The sequence below is a fragment of the Abrus precatorius genome, unplaced genomic scaffold (assembly GCF_003935025.1).
Source record: "Abrus precatorius isolate BTA unplaced genomic scaffold, Abrus_2018 Scaffold9, whole genome shotgun sequence".
NCBI classification, from domain to species: domain Eukaryota; kingdom Viridiplantae; phylum Streptophyta; class Magnoliopsida; order Fabales; family Fabaceae; genus Abrus; species Abrus precatorius.
Genome location: NW_020874439.1, coordinates 28,320,827 through 28,331,086, shown reverse-complemented (window position 1 = coordinate 28,331,086; position 10,260 = coordinate 28,320,827). Strand labels below are relative to the sequence as shown.

The 10,260-nt window shown below is 34.9% G+C and overlaps 1 protein-coding gene across 2 annotated transcripts; it reads right to left on the bottom strand.

Annotated features, from left to right (window-relative positions):
* Positions 1 to 5,558: 5,558 nt before the first annotated feature.
* LOC113849742 (probable lipid phosphate phosphatase beta) lies at positions 5,559 to 10,035 on the bottom strand. 2 transcript variants are annotated; one of them, XR_003502137.1, is made up of 3 exons: positions 9,269 to 9,998; positions 5,907 to 6,923; positions 5,559 to 5,744 (listed from the first exon to the last, which is right to left on the bottom strand). XR_003502137.1 is itself a non-coding variant. In XM_027479867.1 (2 exons), exon 1 carries the CDS (start codon positions 9,927 to 9,929, stop codon positions 9,270 to 9,272), a length of 660 nt encoding a protein of 219 aa, XP_027335668.1. In that variant the 5' UTR covers positions 9,930 to 10,035; the 3' UTR covers positions 5,559 to 6,959; position 9,269. The 2 variants fall into 2 exon arrangements, 1 of the variants encoding a protein (XP_027335668.1); XM_027479867.1 differs by having other exon boundaries at positions 5,559 to 6,959; positions 9,269 to 10,035.
* Positions 10,036 to 10,260: the final 225 nt, after the last annotated feature.

The following is a 10,260-nucleotide window of genomic DNA, read 5'->3' as shown; positions in this document are numbered from 1 at the left end:
AAAAAATGATACTTCGTTTTTAGGCTTAATTGAATACCTGACACAATAGTTTTAACTTTTAACATGAAAACGCATGTATCAAAGCTAAAATTTTTAGGTGCCCAAGGCAATGGAGTTTTAAAAGAAAGACAAACAAACGCTTAGTCTTTACATAAATATCCATAATTTATTTCTTACACATCTGATAAACATTTTTGTATTAATTCTTAAATTTAAAAAATATAATGTTGGTAAATGATGAAGATCAATTAATAAAACTTTTTAGATAATAACAAAAATATTAAAAAAAAATTCATGTAAAAAAATAAAACAATTTTTTTTTTGCATATAGACCACAATTTTTAATTTAAAATTATATAAAAATTTGTGTTATAAATATTTTTCAATTATTAATTAGTACGTTATTGTTCACAATTAATGTTTAGTTTTTAGTATTAAAAAATTATAAAATGTGATATAATAAGTTAATATAAATATAATTAGTTATTATTTATAGGTTTAAACATATTTTCAGTCTTTAAAAAATATTAATTTTGATCTTTATAAAATAATTACTTTTAATTTTAACTCCTATATTTTAAAAATTATTAATTTTATTTTTTAATTATTATTAAACGATGGCCTAACTAATTTAAATATTCTCACATGTATATTTTTAGCATGTGTTACTTTTCCTTAATTATATGTGCAAAATTAAGAGTGTGTTTTTAAAAAATAAAGTTATACGTCGAATATTTCTACATGCAATTACAGAAGCACAGATGTTAAGATATTTGAAATATTATACTAAACATGAGAATCTTAAAAGTTTTATGCATAGTTTTACTGTTCTTGAGTTGGATTGCATATGACGTCCTTTTATTTATGTAGTTTAGGGACGGGTGTCTTATTTGTTTGCTGTTTGCCAAATCCATGAATATTCGAATAAGCTTTTGTATGTGTAGTAGGAAGCAGCAGTATGTGGGAGCATCATTTCCAAGTTATATGGGATGGTGTAATCCTCAGATTTTATTATTATTTTGTACATAATGACTGAGAGCTTTATGCTTCATATGCTGGGGAGCAAATGATGCTAGCAGTATCTGATGCATCGATCCAGTATATATATATAGAGAGAGAGAGAGGGAGAGGGAGGGGGAGATTAGGCCAGCGTTTTTATCTCTTTTAATTTTAGAAATATTTAAAAAAAATTGTGAAAAAAAAAGAAAAATATATAAATCTTCAAAGTTGATGAGAGGTATTAAACAAAATTAATTTTTTATATGAGAGTAAAAAAATAAATATACCTTAAATGTTATAAATAATTAAGATTAAATAAAAGTTGTGTGTTTGTGTATATATATATATATATTTTTATTTTTATTTTTTAAATTTGTATACTTTAAAATAATCTTTAATTTTAACTATTTATGGGGTCCAAATTTATTTCAGTCATCACCATATTAAAATTTTAAAAGAAAGTTTCATATATAGACATCTCCTTTACTGTAAACCTACGGAGAGAGATAAGAAGAAGAAAAAAGTAATAGATAAAATAGATGACCTAAGGAGATGATGAATGTTAAATGACTATTGATTTCTTTGTGATATTTGTTAATCAAAATTATTAAAATAATTTTATCAGCTAATGTGTGTGCCATAGATATATAAAAGTACACCAGCAGCTAACTTGATCGCCGTGATCCACCTATCCATTCTGCATAGTCTTTGTGTCCCTCTGAAAGATTCAAACGTTAATATTCTTGCTTGTAATTTAAACATATGTCCTTTTCACTCTCTACCCTCCTAGCACCTAATGCTGATAATGACTAAATTAAAAATAATGATTTTGGAGTGGTGAAACAGATCTGCACAGTGAATTAAAATGAAATTAGTTGCAAATAAAAAATCAGTATAAAGCTTTGGTATATATGAAGTAATGTAGCTTCTTAATTAACTGCAAGAAGAATTTCAAAGATTTGATACCCATTTGGAAAGATTTTCGAAAGGTGAGGTGGGGCATATTAAAAATTCAGTACGTGCAGGATGGCCCCCAAACCCATGAGTAGCCTATAGAATATAGATGCATACGTATATATAATGAATTTCACACACTTGACATAGATTTAATTCCTACCTTTCATTTTACTTTTTTTCTTTTTCTCTCTCAAGTATCGAGGGTTCCCTTCCCCTAACTCATTGTCTATGTTCACAAAATGTTTTTAGCTTTGTGGAAGAAACGTCATATTAATGAATTATATTAAGACAAAGGAGGCAGGGGTTACCAAAGAAACCAACAACCAACCATCAAATCCATGTTTATAAAAGTACGTACTATAGCACAATAAACAACTTCCCCTCCATGGGAAGATTCAGATCAGTCACCAAACTCTTGCAGTTGGGAAACAACTCATTGAAGCACTAACAAGTAGTAACAACCGGTTGGCCCCTCCCACAGCTCCTCATGTCTTCTATGAATGGAGCAACATTTCTTTGCTTCCCCACTATCATTTCAAAATTTTGTGTATCATTTCATCAAACTTAAATTTTGCCAGCATGGCATGTGCCTTTGCCCATACTTCTAATATTCTTTCGAGGAAAAGAAATCTTATTTTCATCCAAATAGAGGTACATCACTCGCTACCCCTCTTAATTTGAATCTAGATATATATTATAAACTACCACCGAATCCAATTTATATAATATGCTTCGTGGTCATATGGGGCCAACCTTGTTGAAGTCACAACAACAATTTGGTTCAATTCATTTGAATTCTAGTGTGAATGAAAGAAATTAAGGTATAATATGGTGATTACGTTTACCCATTTTGCAACACAAATATAATTGAAGTGGGGTGCATGCAAATATGAGCTCTTCGAAATGGTTGCATTGCGTGAGTGCATGGGGGAATTTATGATTGCTGTTGTGTCCGTGTATTTGGCAAGTTGTATCATACAAGGAGGGGTCGGTGGTACATTTTTGCATGTGGCCTTTTATAATGGCCGTTCTGTGCAAGAGACATATAGCCTTGCCCACAATGTAGCTAGCTACCTAGGGACAAATTTGTGCAGTGGTCGTTGGGGCCATCCTTTTCCCTTTTCAAAAAGTTGATTAATTTATCAAGTTTCCCAGCAAGCAAATAGCCAAATGTACTAAATAAACAGTACTGGCAAATAATAAACAATAATATATGCAGTACAATCATCAAGAAAACACTCAAAAAGGAATAATATATGAACCATAATTAAACTGATGATCTCCGAATTTAAGTGGAAAGTAAAGTATCAATCTCGTGCAGCATCCAGTAAATCTGTACTTTGCCAGCCATTTATAGGGGAGCCTTACCTCACCCTCTCTCTCCCTTCTTTGATTCTTTGCTTGGTATGCATTTTTAGGATGAAAAGAAAAGGGAAAACAAAAACGGGATGACAGCAAATTAGCAAAGGAAAAGATATTATTTCGTGCGATGAAATCTTCAAGCTCATGCTATCTTAACTATTCTCCTCCTTTTATAAGGAAATGAAAATATAATTGACTTTTGTGAATTTTTTATAGCGTGTTTATAACATTAGAATAGGAATGAATCTATATTTATTCAATATTATTAGTTGTAACTTTTTGGTTAAATTTATGTTTATAGGTTAAAAAGTATTTTCAAACACAGACTTGTATATTTACATGCATTTTCATTATATATATATATATGAAACCAATCAAGAAAGGAAAAAAGTCTCCTTTTCTGATATCAAACAAGATGATAAATATACCATTCTTCTACTCCTCCCCTTCCTATCTTTTACTTTCTTTACTGTCTTATCCTTTCTTTCCTTTCCCTTCAAACATAGAAGACAAAGCTTGAGTTGAGAGTAGAAAGAGACCAAGAGTCACGCGTTACTTCTGTTCCCCTCCTTTCAGCCTCGGCAATAGTTTTTCTCATTACCATAATAATAAACGATAAACAAAGTCAATGACTTCTTCTACATCAGCTCACATCAGTTCGGCATATTATTAGATGAAAGAAAAATCTATGTGAATAATTTGGAGAAACTTATGGGTACATGGAACCAAAAATTTTGAACCCAAATATGATTTCGAACAATCATTAAAAGGAAAAAGAAAAAAAGGAGCCCCAGGGCTGAAGATCAGATATGATAGCCAGTGGGGTAAGGGGAGACAGGCTTCAAATGATGCATAATGTCTTCATGTCATGAAACGCTTCCACCGTTTTTGATTTCCACATGGTGTCAGTAACCTTTCTCCCCTGAATCCCTCTGCCCAGATCTTCAGTTTGTAGCAGTGTGATAAAATTGGATAGATGGCAAATATAGAAAGACATGTAAAGACCAGCAGTCTCTGCATCCAATATCCAATTTGGATGAGTGGTCCTCTCTTAGCTTTTTGAAACGAGGTACACGAGATCTCCAGAGTAGGGGTCATGCATGAACATGAGTCCAAAAATCGTTTTAATGTTTCAACAGCCAAATGCTCACAACATCCCAAAATAAATCGTACGATGCAGGCAATAGCCTCACATGACCTTCTCACAGCAAGCTGACTGACTAGACTGCCCATGAGCTGTGTTCATCATTGCCCATCATCATTCATCATGCATGCATGTAGCAGGTTTCACAGCTTATCGTTGTAGTAACAACTTTAAACGTGGTCATCCTCAGTGACTGGTCCAACACTATATTTGAGAAGCTTAATTGTGCATGGTCTAAAGTTAACACAGAGACCCAAATAGGTGCTGTACGAATGAATGCGACAGCCACCACACTATGACTATTCATGCCAAGCCTAAGGCCGTGTCAACTCTATATTTGGTTACATACGGGGCTTCACCCTGTTCGACAATGCCCGTTTTCTAAGAACTGGGGTTTCAGGGTTGCTTCCTTGATGCAACCTCGATTCTCGAAGACACCGACGCTGACAAAGATGTACACACCCTAGCATTGCTCGCTGCTCAATCATAAAATTCAATACACAATGTTTGACCAGCGACGATCACCCATAGGCTCATAAACTCATTAAAAACAAACAGTAATCAGAATCTGAAAAGTGTATTAATAAAAACACCGACTGTCAGAATTTCAAAGCATAGGTGTAATTAAATAAAAACGGGTGTTAAATCAGTAACTGTAAATTCATCAGCCTATTCAATTTATATTTTCCTATTCTTATTGATTTTATCAAGACGGGTTAAAGTGTATACACGTATATATAGTTAAATGACAATGCGTTGATTTTACGTAGTTAACTTGACCGTATTTGTTATTTATATTTTAAGCGAAAATAGCATTATTATTATCCCGCGTACGCACACAAGAAACAGTTGTAAAAATTGAATTTCTTCAGAGCGCCAGTTATTAAGAAAACGATCAAGCAAGGAAAATATCAAAAGCAGGGAGGCAGGTGTCCCACGAAATTTAAATTTCCAGTCACTCCAATCCTGAGGAAAGAGAAAACAAAAATATTTGAATTGAATTGAATTAATTTCTAAAAGACATTTTTTCCTCTTTATTTTCTCTTCTCAATCAAACAAAAGAAAATGCATTATTTGCCTCATATTTTTCTTTTCTATTTTCTTTCTTATCATCACGACAAATCATGAGCAGTAAGTATTCACTTGGCAAAATAACAGACATGCAGTGCTCCAGGTACATTGTAGGTCCCTCAAGTTCAAGTGGATACCACCAATAACCTGTTTGAGCAGTACCCAAGTTGATAATGATTTCTCTTCTTAATCCATGGTTATCAACGCAGAACTTTAATGTGAATGAAATAATTTGTCAGCAAATGAACGAAGAAACAGACATGAAAAGAGAGAGAAATTGTCAATGTTCCGCGGACTAATATGAAAGAGGATGAATGCCCCTCTAAATTGAGGTGCTTAAAATTCACTTGGATTTAATAGTAATCAGCCCCACCTGTCAAGTCAATTAAACCAAAAGCGACCTGATACACTCGACTTTTGGTGTGCTCCACATAACCACATCCTAACTATGGCAATGAAGCTGCCAGCACAACATAACAACCACCGTCTGCGCTGATTTGGTAAGTTTATGAACTTTTTTCCAAAATTGAAAGGAAAGCAAAGAGCAATCAATCAGTCAATCAAAAACATCTTATCACATAAAGTAACGCACGCGGTAAGAAGGCACATGCAAAAGAAGCAACTGACCTAACAACTTTTTATCCATCAATTGATGATAGTCTAAATTTCAGTTTACGGTCGGCAACAGACACATCAGACAAAATACGGTTCCTTTTAACCAAATCCTAAAAGAAAAACCTTCTTTTGCTCAAACATAACAGATTACGGAATGCCCATTAGCATATGCTTACTTGTAATTATCATAATGTAATGTTTTCCTGATGAATACTACCAGAATTCAGACACTAATGTTCAAACCACCTGAAAGAACAAAGTAGGTATCGGAGATAGGCTGACTATACTTAAACCAACTCCAGATTCTTGCAGCAATTGTCAGAAATGACAACGCATTTCAGATTTTCAAGTCTGCGGGCGAATACAGAACAAATTGTCTTTCACTAGTACCTCTGCAAAAATTAGAAACATCTGACAGCAGTAGCAAATTTGCACACCGCATAAAGAACTCAATGTAAATCATACATGCTATAGTTTTGAATAGAACCATAAGACAAAAAGCTGCAAATAAATGATATCCAGATCTGCTGTACCATGGATGCTATATCACATGTCTACATTTATTATTTATATGTGTAGGGGGGAGTAAGAGAGAGAGACAGATAGTTAAATGCGAGGAATAAATTACTGACAGCATTGCAGCTGCAACGCAATTTTAACAATTGAACAAGGGTTGAGACCAAGCAGTATTTGCAAGATGTAGTCGTAAAGGTCTCCAAAATTGTCTGTTACTGTGAGGATCAAGATGCCAATGAGGATCTAAAGATTCCATCCTCTCGGGTAGCATCAGTACAATGCACTCCATGAAAACCTAAAGAGTTAGAAGGAAAAAAGCGGACAGCCATCAGATTCTGCATCATTGTCCATCATCTAATGGATATTCAGTATGTATGTTACATCGAGTCAAATGCTTCCAAAGTTGAAATTAGTCATATCTTTTTAAGTGCGTACATTTTAGTATCAACAGGAGAGATAGAGTAAATGGTTGCAAGAAAGGACAAACTCTCACAGTGAAAAGTGGAAGAAAAGGTAAAGGTAACCTTCATAGTGGTCAATGTTAAACCTGTTTCACAGGCCGCTATTCTAGCAAGATAATCAACAAAAACAAATCTAAAGGAAACTTCTAGCATTTTGAGAATTTAGTCAACTAGCTTCCCCAAGAACCTCATGCTTAAACGAACAGGAACTTTCCCAACCATTACCCCAAAATCATATATGCTAGACTGAAATGTTGTGATCATGAATAATGTCTATCTTCAATTAAAAATAAATTTTATCAAAATTCTTCTTATGTTATTTTCACTCTTTGAGAAAGATGAATGCTTGGTCATTTAGTAATCCATTAGCATGCATTATAACGTTTCATCTGAATTCACACCATCACTTAATGTTTCGGACTCCACCCCAAGATACTCTACGATTCTCTCTTATCTTTGCAGCCTCGTAACTGGAGCAAGGGCCACACTGTACTTGATAAAGACAATAATAGTAATACAGTACTTTTCCCTGCGTCATTTGTTTTCCTTTCATTTTTCTTTGGCTAAGTCATTTCCGTTAACGAGGAGTTCAAAAAAGTCCTAGACCCTCAATATCTGGAATTCACACTGAACCTCAACTAATCAGAGTCAAGTGGACCCACTTCAGGATGCAAAATTCTCCCAATATTTATTTCTCCATTAACAATACTCAAACCAGAGAGTCAGAGACCTTTGTTAAGGGAACTCGAGTTTCTTACCATTTAAATCAAAAGGCATTTGTAAGAGTCTCTACAAGGATTACCACAGTCCAGAGTCTAGATCATAAAGCGTGAAAAAAATTTAATAAGAACAAGAGATAAATAAAAGCAAAACTGGATTAATATGCAAGGAAAGATTCTTAAAGATAAACCTTTTATTTTTTGGTTGAAACAAGGTACGAAAAGTTTATCAACAGATTAATCAGTAATGGCATCCCTGTAATGAATTATTTGTTTATTGCATACAAAATTAAAAAACTGTGCATTCATAGTTTCTCCATTCCATTTTTTTGGACACCCTACTGACAAGTTTTTCGATAATCAAATTTCATGAGAGAATTTCTCAACTCCAGCCATACTTAATATGGCTTGGTAGCGAATCACTTTAGCAAAGTATTTCTTGTGTTATCCGAATCGGTCCTTAGCAGGGAAGGGTGGGCGGAGGGGAGGGCACACTGACTTTGGTTGTATCAGCAGTGGCACTTGAACTAAATTCTCGAGGAGGGCAGAATAAATGTTAAAAACTAGTGAAAACTATTGGCTGATTTTGACAAAATTAAATTTGAGGGACCATGAATAAATAAAAATTATGTTGAGGAATATGAAAATCCTAAAAAAAAATTCCCAAACTCGTTAACAAAATCATTATGACACTCTCCAGGGAATATACTTTCGCTTCAAACAAGAAAAGGTCTAAAACAGTTTAATTTCAATCAGCTCAAAGTTAAAATGCGGGTTTGGTTCAGCTTATTTGAAGAAATGGCTACTTATTTTTGTCAGTTTCATGAGAGAGCTTCTGAAAAAATAAGCAAATATTTCACACAACCTAAGCTATTCCAAACAAGCACCAAGTAGCAGGACGCTCAACCTATGCACCCAATTTTTAACTTCCCTTCAACATATACATGATTCAATCATTCTATTTCATCTCCAGTAATGGCATTTCCTTCATCTGCCGCTTTCAGTTTTACCATGTCATTGCAGTGTGTCTTTTAATCATTCACCTTTTGAATTTGGGCGATTTACTCTCATATAAACTAATTTTATAAAAGATTTCTATAACTTGAGAAAAACCATAGCTTCCCCTGCGCCATTGGCAGAAGTCATACTAAAGCACTCACTCTCTCAATGTGTCCCCTGCTTGCAAATTCTTTCAGAACTACATTAAAAGACTAACTCCTCTCCATAATTTAATTACAGGTTTCAAACACACGCACTTAACATTATCATCTAGTTCATCTCGTTAGACTGTAATAAAAAAATTAATCATCAGCTAGTACAGTGACGTTGAATAGCAACACAAACTGAATATTAACATATCACGGTGCGTATTTTGAACATCACATGATACCACTATCCAACCCCAACAATGCCAATTCTCTTACCTCAAACAAACACTTGGAATTGGAGAAAGCGTAAGGTGAAGAGAGCTTCGAGGACACCGAAGCACGATCCAAAGAAGACATCGAGAACGTAATGCCGCCCGAGAGCAACCCTAGAAATTACGGTGGTTATGGCCCAAGACCAAACAACCGCGATGAGGACGTCAACGGCCAAAACTTCATTTCCCGCGATCCAGCGATGGATGACACGTGGACGGTCGAGATCGGCGAGGATCCAAGGGCGGGAAAGGGAAACGATAGAGGCAACAAAGCAAACCCTAGAGGAGTGACCGCTAGGGAAGGAGAATTTATCGACGGGAACTACGGCGTTGTATTCGGCGTGAGAGGAGTAGGAAGGGCGAGATCGGCGAACGAGGAATTTTATTAGACCAATGAAGACGAGATCAAGGAGAGAGCAAAGGAGGAGGGAGAGAAGGAGGTGGAAGCGAAGGGGAGAGGAAGAGGGTGTGGCGAAGAAGAGTGAGAGAGTGACGGGGAAGAAGAAGCGGAAGTCGGCGAAGAGTTCTAGGAGGCGGAGGAGGGTTCTTGGAGCGATGGGGCTTGTGAGGGTGTGGATGTAGAGGGAGATTGTGTTGTCGATACTGTGGATACGGCGGAGTAACGGTGGCGCTGCGGTGGTGGATTTGGGCTGTTGATGGCCCATCGCAGTTACTGACGAGCCTATCGAGAAAGAGGGTAGGATGGCATGGATGGTTGAAACGGACCAAAACGGTTAGGGATTCAAACGACACCGTCTCTCTAACGTCTGTACTTTTTGTGAGATCACCCTTGGTATTTTTAAAAATAAATAAATTCTTAATTTTTTTTATAATTTATTTTTTATCATATTAATTGTTTAGTAGATTTTACCTTTCATAATTTAGGAAAGTTTGATATTTTTTTTGCGCGTAAATTTTTTACTAATTAAAATTAGTGATTTAATTAAAAAATATTAATATTTCTGATCTTTAAAATATAAAATAAATAATAATCAT

What these genes read in the sequence shown, in the direction of transcription:
- LOC113849742 (XM_027479867.1), bottom strand. Translation starts at nt 9,929, where the DNA reads ATGGGCCATCAACAGCCCAAATCCACCACCGCAGCGCCACCGTTACTC.